The sequence below is a fragment of the Cololabis saira genome, chromosome 10 (genome assembly GCF_033807715.1).
Source record: "Cololabis saira isolate AMF1-May2022 chromosome 10, fColSai1.1, whole genome shotgun sequence".
NCBI classification, from domain to species: domain Eukaryota; kingdom Metazoa; phylum Chordata; class Actinopteri; order Beloniformes; family Belonidae; genus Cololabis; species Cololabis saira.
The window spans coordinates 5,455,534-5,471,550 of record NC_084596.1 but is presented as its reverse complement, the minus strand read 5'-3'; the positions used below and the strand labels follow the sequence as shown (position 1 = coordinate 5,471,550).

Sequence of the window (16,017 nt, the reverse complement as noted above, 5' to 3'; positions counted from 1 at the left end):
AGTTGAACACTTGGTGGATTCTGACCTGAGAGACTCCAGGTGACAGTGTGGACTCTCCAGTCCAGGACACAGCTTCTTCAATCCTGAATCCTGCATGTGGTTGTTACTCAGGTCCAGTTCTGTCAGACTGGAGGACTGAGAGCTGAGAACTGAGGACAGAAGTGGACAGATGTCCTCTGAGAGGTTACAGTCACTCAACCTGCAGAGGAGATTAAAGAGAAATTGTGAGGTTATTTAAAAGTTGATTATGTCGTTTAACAAAGAAATAAATGATATAATATGAATGAATGCTGATTATTTCAACTAATAATCAATAATTATTAATAAGTACTTATCAATAAGTAATACAAATCAATAAGTATGATCCCATTGGGATCATAGTGATCATTGCATTTCTCATCTCTGCATGTAAAGTTCCCTGAGATGAATCCTCGAGGAGAACTGGTCCCACATGAACCTGAACTTATTTGAACAGTGAATTTAACTGGTTTCCTCCAAGAACACATATGATTGTAACTAAAACAGATGTGTCCGTGTTCGTCCTTACACAACTTTCTTGGAGGCTTTGACCACCGGCAGCAGCCTCCGTAGAACCTCCTCTGAAGCTGAGAACTTCTTCAGGTCAAACACCTCCAGATCTTCTGATGACAGTAAGATGAAGACTAGAGCCGACCACTGAGCAGGAGACAGTTTAGCTGTGAAGAGAAGTCCTGACCTCAGGGACCATTGGACCTCCTCCACCAGAGAACCAGCGTTCAGTTCATTCAGACAGTGGAACAGGTTGATGCTTCTCTCTGCAGACAGATCCTCACTGATCTTCTTCTTGATGTATTCAACTGTTTCCTGATTGTTCTGTGATCTTCTTTGTTCTGGTTCCAACAGACCTCGTAGGAGAGTCTGATTGGTCTCCAGTGAAAAACCCAGGAGGAAGCGAAGGAACAAGTCCAGGTGTCCGTTGGGACTCTGTAAGGCCTTGTCCACAGCTGTCTGATAGAAGCGAGTCTCTTCATCTTTATACTCTTCCTGAACTTCTCGTGTTTCAGATGTGTGAGAGGTTGCCTGTTCCTCCAGCAGGTTGACTCCAGAGTTGATCAAGGTCTGATGGACATGAAGAGCAGCCAGAAACTCCTGGACACTCAGGTGGATGAAGCAGAAGACCTGGTCCTGGTACAGCCTGCTCTCCTCTCTAAAGATCTGGGTGAACACTCCTGAGTACACTGAAGCCTCTCTGACATCGATGCCACACTCTCTCAGATCTGATTCATAGAAGATCAGGTTTCCTTTCTGCAGCTGCTCAAAAGCCAGTTTTCCCAGAGACTCCACCATCTTCCTGCTCTCTGGACTCCAGTGTGGATCCGTCTCAGCTCCTCCGTCATACTTGACTTTCTTCAGTTTGGCCTGGACCACCAGGAAGTGGATGTACATCTCAGTCAGGGTCTTGGGCAGCTTCCCTCCCTCTCTGGTTTCCAGGACTTTCTCCAGGACCGTAGCAGTGATCCAGCAGAAGACTGGGATGTGGCACATGATTTGGAGGCTCCGTGATGTCTTGATGTGGGAGATGATCCTGCTGGTCTGCTCCTCTTCTCTGAACCTCTTCCTGAAGTAGTCCTCCTTCTGTGGGTCAGTGAACCCTCTGACCTCCGTCACCATGGAGACACACTCAGGAGGGATCTGATTGGCTGCTGCGGGTCGTGTGGTGATCCAGAGACGAGCAGAAGGAAGCAGGTTCCCCCTGATGAGGTTTGTCAGCAGCACATCCACTGAGGTGGACTCTGTAACATCAGTCAGGACCTCATTGTTGTGGAAGTCCAGAGGAAGTCGACTCTCATCCAGACCGTCAAAGATTAACACGACCTGGAACTCTTCAAAGCTGCACATTTCTCTGGTTTCAGTGAAGAAGTGATGAACAAGTTCCACCAAGCTGAACTTTCTCTCTTTCAGCACATTCAGCTCTCTGAAGGTGAATGGAAGCAGGAACTGGATGTCCTGGTTGGTTCTGCCTTCAGCCCAGTCCAGACTGAACTTCTGTGTTAGGACTGTTTTCCCGATGCCGGCCACTCCCTTCGTCATCACTGTTCTGATTGGTTCATCTCTTCCAGGTGGGAGTTTAAAGATGTCTTCCTGTCTGATGGTTGTTTCTGCTCTGTCTGGTTTCCTGGAAGCTGCTTCAATCTGTCTGACTTCATGTTCATCGTTGACCTCTCCAGTCCCTCCCTCTGTGATGTAGAGCTCCGTGTAGATCTGCTCCAGAAGGGTTGGGTTTCCTGCTTTAACAATCCCCTCAAACACACACTGGGACTTCTTCTTCAGCTTAGACTTCAGCCGCTTTTTACAAACTGCAGCAGAAACATCTGAATACACATGAAAAAAAAACAATTAGTGTTTTATAAAGTTCAACTTAATTCTCCTAAAGAATCAGGATGTGAACAGACACTGATCGTCTCTAACGTTACGATGAGCTGTCCAATATTCAGTAGAATCACTTTTACCACCAAAACACCTCTTAACATTCAGGACGTGGAAGTGACAAGAACATCTGGGGGTCCTGGAGTTTCTAGTACCAGGATGTTAGCAGTACAGCCCTGGTGGGTTGTGGGTTTGTGGTTTGCTGTGTTCTTGTTATTGTTGTGGTGTCTGTGAAGTGGATTTTCCAGGTTTAGGATTGGAAAACACCAGAAGATGATCTGATCCAATAATCTGCAGAACCATCAAGACAATCTGGAGTTCAGCAGGATTCCTGGAAGAGGAAAACCAGGACTAAAATCTTCCAGTTATCTTGTGGTATTGGTCGGTTAAAAGGGTGGCAGTAGCTCAGGTGGTAGAGCGGGGCGTCCAATGATCGGAAGGTTGGCGGTTTGATTCCCACTCCGTCCCAGTTGCTGTCGTAGTGTCCTTGGGCAAGACACCTTACCCACCTTGCCCCGTGTGAATGTGTTTGAATATGTGGTGGTGGTCGGAGTGGCCGTTTGTCGCAATATGGCAGCCACGCTTCCATCAGTCTGCCCTTTGAGATTCAACAAATTTAAAGTGCATTATAAGTTAAATTCATTCTTAAACCTGTTTATTGAGGTCCACTCCTGTACAGAGAGGCTGCTACTGTAGGGGGGTGCTGGGACCATGTGGGGGCAACTGGCCTTCAGAAATGTTTAGCTGGGTGTCAACGGTCAAAATAACCTTCATGTGGATCAAGAATGCAGATTTGATTCCAGCCGAACATTGTTGGAACAACAACTTTCAGTGGTTTTAATGTTGTGGCTGATCTGTGAATGTTGTTGGTCTCCTGAGGCTTTCTGGGACATTTATCCAGCATCTTAAATGTTCAGAGAAATCCTCTTACTGCTCTGCAGATGCTCAGCCAGCTCCTCCTGCTTCATTGTCCTCAGGAAGTTCACTGTGATCTTCACAAACGCCTCTCTGCTCCTTCTCTGCTCTTCATCCTCACCCTGCAACAGATGATCTAGGGATTCTGGGTAATCTGGACTCAGAACCTTCTGGATCTTCTTCAGCTCGTTCTTCACAAACATGACAATGTTGTCCTCCAGAAGCTGGAACAGAAGACCACATGAAGGACACAACCAGACTGAAACCACAGAGACAAACATCAGGTCCATGGTGGACGGACTGACAGTCCACTGGTCTCCAGAGACCAGCACGGAGACAAACAACAGGTCCATGATGGACAGACTGACAGTCCACTGGTCTCCAGAGACCAGCATGGAGACAAGCATCAGGTCCATGATGGACAGACTGACAGTCCACTAGTCTCCAGAGACCAGTATGGAGACAAACATCAGTTGTTGTTCATGTACAGACCTGAAAGATGGAGTCCAGCTGTGTCTGATGCTGCTGGACAGACGGACCACTAGGGGACTCTGAGATCTGCTGGTCCACTCTGTGGAGGAACCAGGAAGAATTAGCTCACATTATGTCTGTCCTCACAGAGACAAACACCAGCTGAAGGTCCATGAAGTCCTGTTTGGATGAGGACAGTCCATCAGAGGACTGGTGGTGCTGAATGTTTACTAGTCCTGCTGATCCACTGAGAACATGTGACCTCAGTGAGAGCTCTGCTCATTCACATATTCACAACATCCAGTTCTGCTCCAAGAAACGTTAGAGATCAAGAAGACGGACAACTGATGGAGACATGAAGCAGCTGAGGAACTCTGGATCATCATCAGGATCAGTAAGAGGAACTCTGGACCATCATCAGTAAGAGGAACTCTGGATCATCATCAGGATCAGTAAGAGGAACTCTGGACCATCATCAGGATCAGTAAGAGAAACTCTGGATCATCATCAGGATCAGTGAGAGGAACTCTGGATCATCATCAGTAAGAGGAACTCTGGACCATCATCAGGATCAGTAAGAGGAACTCTGGACCATCATCAGGATCAGTCCTCTGGAAGGTAAGACCTCCAGATGTGTCGACCAGAGGAAAAAGCTCCTGAACGGAGATGGAGATCTATGAGGAGGAAGCTCAGATCACCATCAGGTGATGGAGGACCACAGGGGTCCAGGACTGCATGATCTACTCAGGAAGAAACATGTGGACATTTCCTAACATGAGGACTGATTTAAATACATTTAATGTTTTTAACTACATCTCACCTCTCTGAAGAAGATTGTTGGTCTCCTTTAAAGTTAATAAACAAGTCATTTGACCGGTTGCTCTTCAAGGACAAACAGCTGGGTTCATGTTCCAGAGAGTTTCCTTTCTGATGGACCCTGATAGAAGACAAAAGTAAAAAATGTAAATATTTTTATTTATATCAAAAATAAGTTATACAGATAAAAATATTCAGTCTATTTAAAAAGTATTAAACATAAATCATTGGCAGCGTTTGGATACACTCACCTCTTTACAGCAGAATGTTGCTCTCCTTTGAAGTTAAAATAAAAGTCCTTTGACTTGTCGCTCTTCAAGGACACACAGCTGGGTCCGGGTCCGGATCCAGGTCCGGATCCAGGTCCGGATCCAGGTCCGGATCCAGGTCCAGGTCCAGGTCCAGGTCCAGGTCCAGGTCCAGGTCCAGGTCCAGGTCCAGGTCCAGGTCCAGGTCCAGGTCCAGGTCCAGGTCCAGGTCCAGGTCCAGGTCCAGGTCCAGGTTGATTCCTGTAATAATGGTGTTTGGTGATGTGAGTCTTGAGCTCTGACATGCAGAAGAGTCAGGGTCAGTTAGAGATTTTCATCTCACCTCTGATCTTTGCTCCCACTCTCATGTTCCCCACACAGAGAGGTTTTAGAGGGAGGGACTCCATCCTCTCTGTCCTCACACTGGTCCATTCTGCTGAATTCACGTCCACATCAGCTCACACACACACCTTCATCTGCAGAGGAAACACACATCACTGGTGTTGGACACAGATCAGCTGATCCTGCTCTGGTTTATTCCTCTCTTTTGTTTTTTTGCTTCTACTGAGCAGTAGAGGTCACTTGGCTCTATTTCTATTTTATTTCTTTATCCTCCAGATTTTGGAAAGGGTCCCAAAGTAATCCTGTCCTCCACCAAGTCAGTCCACCAGGACTAACATGCTTTAACTAGCTGGAACAAGTGTGGAACAAGTGTGAAACAACAATGAGGTGATTCTGTGAACAGAGTTTTTACTGCAGAAACTTGAAGATCATGTTACTGTAAATGTGACAGAGACAAGAGTTCAATGTGCAAAGATAAGCAGGGATAAACATGCTGTATCCAGTGCAAACGAGTAATAAATGTGTTATGAGGTGTGATGATTGACAGAGTTCAGAGTCCAGTGTGCTGGGTGTGTCGTGATTAAGAAGTCTTATGACCTGGAGAAGAAACTTCTTTTACGTCTCTCAGTAAAAATGTTTCATTTAATCAGCCTGTTGTTTTTAACCCCGTCTGCATGAACCTCTGGGAACTTCTGTGTCAACAGTGATGCTATTGGAAGTTCAGTCAGGAAGACTTCTGGATGAAGATACGTCGTCTTCAGTAGTTACACAAGCACCAAAGAACAACTTCTTCCAGGAACCAAACTGACTTAAATGCCGGAGACGACAGCTTCATTCCAGGAAATAAAAACACCTCACAGTTTGATTGATGAAGAAAACTAATGATCATTGATCATCACTGTGAAAGGTCTTAACGCAAAGTTCTTCTTTTCTATGTTTACTTCAAAAACTGAAAAATCATACAAAATACAGAACCAAATCCTTAACGTTCATGAATAAAATAAAGTATGCTGGTCTAAAGACTGTGTGGCTCAAAGGTCCAGTGACTTGTAAACTTACACTGAGTTACCGTATATTTATTCTACATACAGCAGCCAATAGAAATCCAATATTCTGCTTTGTGACTTGTCACTGATTTGAACAAATATAAAACCAAAGTCTTACAAAAGGTATTAATCAACTTAAACATAAATCACATTTATGTAAAACGGCTCCAACAGATCAAAAATAAATCAGTTAAAAATATCGTCATCTAACTATCATGTAGATTTGTCTTCAGACACAAGAATGATCAAAGTCTGCAGTGAAAACCTTCTCCAACCATGACGGAGCAGAAACAAACAGGAAAGTTCCTGAAGAAAAATGTCAAACTTACAGTTTCTTTAAAAAGTCCAAAGAGTTGAAGATGAAGATTCTGCAGTCTGAACAAAACCTACTGAGACGCAACTGAACTGATCCTGGAATGAGTCAGAGCTGCACCTGTGGAGGAGGAGGAGGAGGAGGAGGAGGAGGAGGAGGAGGAGGAGGAAGAGGAGGAGGAGGAGGAGGAGGAGGAGGAAGAGGAGGAGGAAGAGGGGGAGGAGAATGGACAGGTAGGAGGAGGAGGAGGAGAATGGACAGGTAGGAGGAGGAGGAGGAGGAGGAGGAGGAGGAGGAGGAGGAGGAAGAGGAGGAGGAGGAGGAGGAGGAGGAGGAAGAGGAGGAGGAGGAGAATGGACAGGTAGGAGGAGGAGGAGGAGGAGGAGGAGGAGGAGGAGGAGGAGGTGGAGGAGGAGGAGAATGGACAGGTAGGAGGAGGAGGAGGAGGAGGAGGAGGAGGAGGAGGAGGAGGAGAATGGACAGGTAGGAGGAGGAGGAGGAGGAGGAGGAGGAGGAGAATGGACAGGTAGGAGGAGGAGGAGGAGGAGGAGAAGGAGGAGGAGGAGGAGAAGGAGGAGGAGGAGGAGGAGGAGGAGGAGGAGGAGGAGGAGGAGGAGGAGGAGGAGGAGGAGGAGGAGGAGGAGGAGAATGGACAGGTAAGGAGTAAGAGTCGCATAAATAATCTGGCTGAATTTTAAAAAATGAAGGTGACAATTTATATTGAAGTGTTGTGCAACAAAGGGCGTTATCAAAGAGTTATTAATGATTGTCGAAGGACAATCCTTAATAATAAAGTAGATTATTTATCAAATTTAATTATCAAAATGAATTAATCATAATGAGGCACCACCTGATGTAATCAGGAAAATTAAAACTAAACAGCAACATCAGTCTCAGAGTAAGTTATTCTTCAGAATAATAGTGAAGGGAGGAGTCCGAGCACAGACCTTTGTAACCAGCAGTTGTGACAAATATGTATAAAATAAACACAAACAACTTCTCTCATTCAAATTAATCAGAATTTATTTACAAGTGTCAAGAAGATGGTTAGACAACACTTTGGATAAATTCTGATAAACTACACAAAACAACAACTAACTAAACATAAACGCTCATCATTTAAAAATCATTTAAAAAAGGGTGGAATCTAAAACATTCAGGATGAAAGGCAAAATTAGGAACGCTCCATGATTGTGACACGCACAAACTTGAGCGTTCCTAATTTTTCCTTTCATTCTTAATGTTTTAGATGATTTTGAATGATCAAATATTGTGTGTATTATTGAACTCCGTACCCTCCGTGAGGGTAGCTAAACCAAAGTGACCTGTAAAGAATGAATGTGAGTTAGGAGACCAGATCTAACTATCTGAAGGCTCTATAACCACAGAGGGACTTGAACCCTCAATCTTCTGATCCGAAGTCAGACGCCTTGTCCATTAGGCCATGTGGTCCACGAGCTGCTCCTCTTTCTCATTCCATTGTTGGGGAGAAAACACCAACATGGAGACGAGGTGACCGAGAGGTTAGGGTGAAGTATGAATCTTCCCAGTTATCCACAACGTTGCAAATCTTTCCAAACGTAGTGGGGTGTTTTGAACACACCCAGGACTCAGTCAGGCTCCCTTCAGCTCCTCCCTCTGCTGCCCAGGTGCAGCATATCAGCTTCATCTGGACCAGTTGAACAATTTGTAGGCAATGCACCCACACTCAATGTAAATAATCTTTAAACTTTATGGAGAATGAAAACTGCCTGATCAGCTCTGTTTTATAAAGCACATTTTTACATGAATAAAATAAGAATAACAAGAAAATAACACAACAAATGTTGAAGCACAACAGCCATGAAGACCATTTCTACAAGTGTTTGAACCAGCAATTTTATATGTCTCATACCTGTTTAGATGTTTTTGTATAAGATTAAGGAAGAAGAACAACAGCAGAGGGCGCTGTTGCTACATTTGGTAACGTGCACAATTCAGAGGCGTCCTGGCTACTTTTGCACCCTGGGTGAACTGTCCAACAATCAGATAAATCAATCACTGTGTGAGAGGAGAAGGTGAAGACTTGATTCAAACATGTGGAAGAATCCTTTCCGTAGCCTACGGCGTAGACGGCGTAGCCGGGGCTTTAGAGCCTGCAGCGCACCGCCACCCGCTCTCGCCGCCGCCGGGAGGAAGACGCCGGTGGGCAGGATGCACGTTTGGGTGGGCATAGCCCACCCCTGCCCCCCCTAAAACCGGCCTCGGGGCTGGGTCCACCGTTTGATGACAGACCAGAGGCTGAGGGGACTGGCCCGGGACTTTGATGAAACGGGAGGCGCAGACTTCGCGTCAAAAAGGCAAGAACATCGTTATTTAATTTAATGACACCAGATCTGGCTGGGGTTTTTATTGTAGCATCGGTTATCTGCTAGTTGAAACGTGTGGTCGGTTAGTCTATCTGAGTTTTATGGTGTTTTTATAGTTCATGCTTTATGGTGCGGTACTTTTTTTTTTTTTTTTACTTTTTTGTAGGTGCACCGTCACCTTAATGTTTATCTGTGTTTTGATCTGTGTTTCTGGTGCGCCGTCACCTGTTTAGCTGTGTTTTCATCTGTTTCTGGGTGTCAAAACAGTGTACGGGGGTTAGCAGGAGCCACCGTCTGACGTCACTACCCAGAATCACTACAACAATGGCGACCTACGAGTTAAATTATATTTTCAAATTTTATAAAAACGAAGACATCAACAAGGTTTTTTATATCACATTGTTATAATTGATACCAACATTTATCTTTTAAGACCTACATGTCTTAATAGCCAGGGTTCCTTTTAAGACAGCATCTAGAGCACCTCTGGGAGAATCGCTTTTTATGCCCGCCGTCGCCTCGTCCCGGACACAGACTGACAGCACGGCCCTGAAAGCCACTCACCAACCCGGCTCATCGCCCCGCTGCTCAGCAACTCACCTTTGACTCACCGTCCAGACCCGGAGCCACCCAAAGACCCGGCTCACCGTGCGAACCCGGGGACCCGCTGTTAAGCTCCCCCCGACCGGCCACGGGAGTGAAAGAGCCAGCCCATTGAAAATGAATGGGAATCCGTTTAGGGCCGTTTAGCTAAAGAATCCCCGCCGTCCGCGCAGAAGACCGGGGTTCGATTCCCCGACGGGGAGAAAGCCTGTTTTGGATATGCATGACTGATACATATGAACAATGGTCAACAGGTTATTGATCATCATTCAGTTTCTATTTCTATTCCCCCTTAATGTTATAAAAAACATCTAGACAGGTATGATGTGACCGTGATTTTTTGTTTGCCGGATATGTGTTTTGTGGCTCGTTGGTCTAGTAGTATGATTCTCGCTTTGGGTGTGAGAGGTCCCGGGTTCAATTCCCGGACGAGCCCCAGAGATGTATGCAATTTGTGTTCTTTCTCCTCCAAGTAGCAAAGTTTCAAGACTGTAGTACAATGCTTTACCTGAAGACCAACATTTGCATCCTGAAAACCTACATGTTGCTTCTCTGTCATGCCAAGAGGTCAGCCGGTAAGGCGTAGTCCGTAAACCCTTTCCCCTTTTTTTAATTGGGCTCCTTTTTTGTTTTATTGCCCCAACCAATGTGCCTTTTTTAGATAATAAAATATTGTTTGTATTATGCCCTGTGATGGACTGGTGACCTGTCCAGGGTGTAACCCCTGCCTCTCACCTGAAATGAGCTGGGATAGGCTCCAGCAGACCCCTGTGACCCCGCAAGGGATAAAGCGGGTATAGATAATGGATGGATGGATGGATGTTTGTATTATTGAACTCTGTCCCCTATCTCCCTCCCTTAGTGAACGAACCTTCGTGTCCTTTTGTAGAGGTGATAATTGACCTTTAGTACGGGTCCTTGGGCCCTAATCAAAGGTGGTGTTGTCGGTAAACAGAAAAAGATCTTCAGATCCAGAACTTAAATAATAGTGATCGTGCCGCCACATAAAGATGCATGTTACCTGTCTTCTTGCACATATATGCGTGAGACTATATGTCTAATTTAATGTCTGTCAAGTCAACAATTAGGACTCATTTCCCAAAAAAGTTTGAAGCCATGTACACATACATAAAGTCTGATTGTCCAAAACATATTCTTCCCCAACAAAAAGCATTACACTTCTGAAGACCTCATGTTTCTTGCATTGGCTGGGAATCAAGCCCAGTTCAACTGCTTGGCAAGCAGCCATGTTGACTGCTATACCAACAACGCTGCAGGAAAGTACCTGAAACAGCTGAATGAGACATCACAGTTTTCCAGCCACATGAGAAGGTGAGCAGTCATGTCAGGGAAAGTAACTCTTTGATGATGGTTTCTTCAATATCACAAGCTACTTACCGCCATTTGTCCCTTAGCTTATACATCAACTTCTTGTTGTATCAGCTGCATGTTTGCAGGTATATTCAGTTAGACATGTGTTGTCATCCATTGCATTACAACATTCTCTTAGAAAGAAACCACAGACTTGGAGAGGTTTGATAATGACAACTGTCATTGACATTTGAATGAACAGATCTCTCTCTTTGTACCCACTCCTGACTGGATCAAAGCTTTCTCAAGAACCCTGGCAGTGACGGTCAGCCAACGACTGTTCACTGATGACCAATAATCACCTCAATATTCATGAGGGCTGGTAAATGTGATGAGAGTTCAGTCTGCTTTCTAATGCTTAGATAATGTTATGGACCAACAGGAAGCACTTACTACACTGAGAAACATTGTCAGTGTTTGTTTTGGGCCAATGCTAATGCCCAAGTCTGACTTGTGTTTCAACCAAAAAAACTAACGGTATTTGGTTTTTAAAGCTAATTCCTTACATATTTTCTTGAAGAACAGGTGGACATTCAACTGCTGAAATGATGTCCAGTTTGATGAAGACATGGGCACAGTTGAATTGGTCATAATTACCAAGGGGTTAGGCAGCCAACGCAACAATCAGACAGAAGCACAAACATATATACAATAGAAGAAGAAACTGATCATATTTCTACACTGAATGGAAATTGAACCTGGGCCATGGTAGTGAAAGCAGCAAATCCTGCCCACTAGACCTCCAGGGAAACACGTTATGCTCTCTTAAAGGGGTTGTATTGCTACATTTTGTAGACTAATGTTTCTGATTCAATCAAACAAACATATTTATTTCAGATTTAAAGAAAGGATAACTGATGTACTTCCACTTTATGGACACTTTTGTTGAATGTTTGAGTTTTGTCAGAGAAAGTACTTGATGGCACATGTACAAAGGAAATCCTGGATTGCTCCAATTCATCCAAGATGAGCTGGTTTTCAACTTCAGAGTCCACTGATGAACTTATATGTTTGAAGAGAAGAACTGACCCTTTAAGAACTGACTAACACGTTCTTTGGTAGGTCTTTTTTATTTAAATTCATCATGTAAATGACACAATTGATCAAACATTACACTTGTCAGTTTAGATTAGCATGAAACTCTGGTGACATCAACAAGAAAGTATTTAAGGATTTAAGGTAGACTTTACCTTGTAAGGCAGTGTAAGGCAGTTTATTAGGAGGTGTGATCATGAAGAACCACTCTTCTGTTATTCAGCAGGCGGGCCATTAGAAGGCCGTCTATTAAGTTTGGTAAGATATAAAGACGTTCACAGTCACGATAGCCAGGAACCGAACCTGGGCCGACTGCTTGGAAAGAAATGTAAAACTAACTTAATGTAGGCTGATGTTACCTATTAATGCATGCTGGAGATAACACAAAAAACCCACTGATTAGTTTTGAAAGACATTTTAGTCTATGGTTAACAACTGCAAGTCTTCTTGCATGTTCAAACATTAACCGTTGTTGGCAGGATACTGCCAAACTACAGAAACTGTGCAACAGGTTATTGATCATCATTCAGTTTTTATTTCTATTCCCCCTCAATGTTATAAAAAACATCTACACAGGTATGATGTGACCGTGATTTTTTGTTTGCCGGATATGTGTTTTGTGGCTCGTTGGTCTAGTAGTATGATTCTGGCTTTGGGTGCGAGAGGTCCTGGGTTCAATTCCTGGACGAGCCCCAGAGATTTATGCAATTTGTGGTTTTTCTCCTCCAAGTAGCAAAGTTTCAAGACTGTAGTACAATGCTTTACCTGAAGACCAACATTGGCATCATGTGTGAATGCTGAAAACCTACATGTTGCTTCTCTTTCATGCCTGAGATCAGCCGGTAAGGCCTAGTCCGTAAACCCTTTCCCCTTTCTTTAATTGGGCTCCTTTTTTGTTTTATTGCCCCAACCAATATGCATTTTAAATAATAAAATATTGTTTGTATTATTGAACTCTGTCCCCTATCTCCCTCCCTGAGTGAACGAACCTTCGTGTCCTTTTGTAGAGGTGATAATTGACCTTTATTACGGGTCCTTGGGCCCGTACTGATCTTCCAGGCATCTCAATACATTTAAGTTTAGAGGCTCTTGTTAGGTTAAAAAGTCATCACAATATTAATAACTTAGAAAAAGACACCGGAAACTGTTAGAAATGATTTTCAATGGCCTTCTGCAGAAGGTTGGAGAAAAATCTTGAGGAGCTCTTAGGGCAACTCGACCCTTCTCTTAGAGCTCGTCAAAACCTCTCTCAACTGGCTGTCTGCAGAGCTGGCGCTTTTATTCAGCAAAGGATGTGCAGGAATGACCATATTTGGAACAGTGAATGTATAGATGGACGATTGACAAAAACAGATGGTCACACACATGACTTTTCTTAGTATGAAGAAACAAACAGACATCCTTAAAACACAAAGAGTCAAGAGGTCAACTAAAACAGTACCTCTGTTGGTGGTTTGAACAGATGGTTTTTAAAAACACTGGGTTATTTACAAACCAGAAGTCACCAGGCCAAACTTCATGGGGGTCTCGTGTTATCAGATGGTCCAACTAAACCTAGCTAACCTTTAAGTCAGCTTAATGAAGGGTCAATAAATGAGCTCCTTCTGGACAAACAAGAAACTCTGTAAGGCTTTGCACAGATGTGTCTAAAGACACTGCTCAGCTGTTAACAAAGCCATAAATACCTAAATACCATCAGGGAATGGCCTGCCTGTAACTTCTGTTAACAATTGTAAACTTGTGAAAAACGCAGCAGTCAACTTCTCTGAGCTTACCTAATTCTGTCGCGTTCATAATGACAATTTAATTCAAAAACGTTGATTAACTTCACATTTCCCTACTCTTGTCATTTTGAAACTTCACAGCACCCAAAATAAAACACTCCAGTGTCATCGTAAACATACAGGTAATGAAAACACAGAACAGTACAAAGACAGTAATAGTCGGAATCGGAATCGTAATCTCAGTCATTATGTCAGCATGACTCAGTAGTGAAAAAGTCTCTTCCATTCCTCGGACTCCTCTCCTAATTTGTTGTCGCAAGTCAGTTTGGCTAGTCATCTTCAGGCTGTGGCTGGCGAGTAGGCATCAGTTGATTACTTCGGCGGGCAAAGGTTGTGGTACCGCCCGACTTCCTGCACTACTCGAGCCTGGCATTTCTCTGCTAGCTTTCACTGCAACTGGTGAACGCAGTAGATCATTCAGCAGCCTTTACTGCTGCCGGTGCTGTCGGTGTCCTGATCTTGGACAGCAAAAGGGCCCGTCCTGACGGGTGATGACGTTTCACCACTCGACTCAGGATCCGGTTACCCAGTTTCAGCAGTTCCTGCTTTAGGAGAGGGGGAGAGGAAGAAAACAGCAGCGTACAAGAAGACAATTCTCATGTACAGTTCGACTAATGGCCGTCATTCAGGCCATGGCTTTCTTGAGCCTTAACTTAACAGGCCATTAGTTCACTCCAAGAACGAAATCCATATGAACAACTTCAAATGGATAGGTCCTCTCATGTTGTATCTGCAACATGTCGGAAAACTCCTACTAAAAAAATTTTTAAAGGGTATTTAGTATTTAATCCTCATGATGTATCATATGTACCCCTACATACTCCCACTCCCTCCTGTTGAGCCATAGAAACTCCCTATGGCTCAACTTAGCCACCAGGGGGAACAACTTCCTTGGAAGCACTGGTCTGCTTCACAGCATTTTTGCATGCCGACAGGGGTGGGGGTTTTGTTGTCATCAGACCCCCTCCTTATTGACTTCTCCCTGGAAGAGTCAGGCTGCCAGAGTCAGGCTCCCCAGATAAGTGGCCCTCCCACTTCTTGACCTTCGCACCCTGGCAAGTCTGCAGGTCTGACTTAATGATCCTCTAGGGTCGGATATCTATGTCCCTCAGAGATCCCCCCCTCCCATCACCAGATTAGAAGGGGCAAAAACCTTTTAAACTCTGTCTCCCACCGTAGATTAGACTACAGAATTTCTCATTGATTAACGTTCTTACTTCAACCCAAGTAGGTTATGATCTTATTAAAGTAACACCACACAAAAACTGTCAGTGCAGCAACTCTCCTGCAACGTAAACAGTAGTCTTCAGTGAACTTATATATATATATTGTATGTATAAACAATAATTCACAGTCACAAAACGTCGGACTTAAAGGAGGCATTCAATCAAATAATGCCTTCTCAACTGTTGTTGAGCTCTATTTTCCCCAAATAAAAAGGAAATGCTAGAAAATTGTCAGAAAATTGTCAGAAAATTATCTCCAGATAAATCATGAGTACTTATAAAAGTCTTCAGGAGATTCTTAATCTTCTGTTTGCATGCTGCAACGCAAATGCACGCTCTTCTATGAAAACTCATAGAAGTCTTAAGAAAATTGTGGGATAAATTCCCATGCGTAAACTACACATAGACAAAAACCCACTAACATTAAACACACACTTCAGATCATCTATATGTGGGTTTGTGTATCAGTGCAAATGTGTAAATTACTTCTCCTCAAACTAACCTAACCAAGCTCAATTGGTGCATTTTAAATTAACTCCAAAACTAAATGGTAGCAACACTGATCACAAATGTACACATTTTCAGTGTGAATAGCTAATATGCACTCAGAGTTCTTCTTTTCTAAAAAGATTGTACAACGGGTTTGTTTCTCCTCCACACACCCCTTTCTGTGTAAAATGTCACTGACATACAAATGAGAGTAGGCTCATGAACACACCCTTCCACTGTATTCTAAAAATATAGCGGTGCTAATTTCATTGTACAAAACCCATCCTCTGAAGCTGTCAATCATCAGTAGTGATTTCACAACAGACAGAGTAAGGACAAATGATTGATTTGTTTTACATTCATGTCACAAACAACCCAATCATTTTATCTCATGCTCGCAAATCGCAGGAATCCCATTTCCATACAATCCAAGTCAAATATAGTGTTACAAAAGTAATCTGCAAATTAAATGGTGAATTAACCCAATTTAAAACTTCTATGATTCTATGCCTTCATTCAGGGCTTAGAATGATAGAACAACCTATATTTCTCCATTTCTACGTCTCCTCCATAAGGAGAGCTTCTCACTTCTCAGCCTGCAGCC

At 43.7% G+C, this 16,017-nt stretch overlaps 1 protein-coding gene and 2 non-coding genes across 4 annotated transcripts in view; 1 reads left to right on the top strand and 2 right to left on the bottom strand.

Moving 5' to 3' along the window:
• The window catches only part of LOC133452317 (NACHT, LRR and PYD domains-containing protein 5-like), a 203,948-nt gene extending 197,282 nt beyond the window's left edge, over positions 1–6,666 (bottom strand). Inside the window, exons 1-8 of one of the 2 annotated variants that reach the window (XM_061731559.1) lie at positions 6,574–6,666; positions 5,200–5,332; positions 4,860–5,117; positions 4,613–4,729; positions 3,814–3,892; positions 3,338–3,545; positions 548–2,351; positions 26–199 (exon numbers count right to left, since the gene is read on the bottom strand). In XM_061731559.1, the coding sequence (XP_061587543.1) occupies positions 26–199; positions 548–2,351; positions 3,338–3,545; positions 3,814–3,892; positions 4,613–4,729; positions 4,860–5,117; positions 5,200–5,288 (2,729 nt within the window). In that variant the 5' untranslated portion in view covers positions 5,289–5,332; positions 6,574–6,666. The remainder of the gene's footprint in view (positions 1–25; positions 200–547; positions 2,352–3,337; positions 3,546–3,813; positions 3,893–4,612; positions 4,730–4,859; positions 5,118–5,199; positions 5,333–6,573) is intronic. The other variant, XM_061731558.1, reaches the window with a different exon arrangement.
• A 1,270-nt stretch (positions 6,667–7,936) lies between these two features.
• trnar-ucg (transfer RNA arginine (anticodon UCG)) lies at positions 7,937–8,009 on the bottom strand. The gene has a single exon. It is a non-coding gene; the product is annotated as a tRNA-Arg (tRNA).
• Positions 8,010–9,872: 1,863 nt separating this feature from the next.
• trnap-ugg (transfer RNA proline (anticodon UGG)) lies at positions 9,873–9,944 on the top strand. Its single transcript has one exon. It is a non-coding gene; the product is annotated as a tRNA-Pro (tRNA).
• The last annotated feature ends 6,073 nt before the right edge of the window (positions 9,945–16,017 follow it).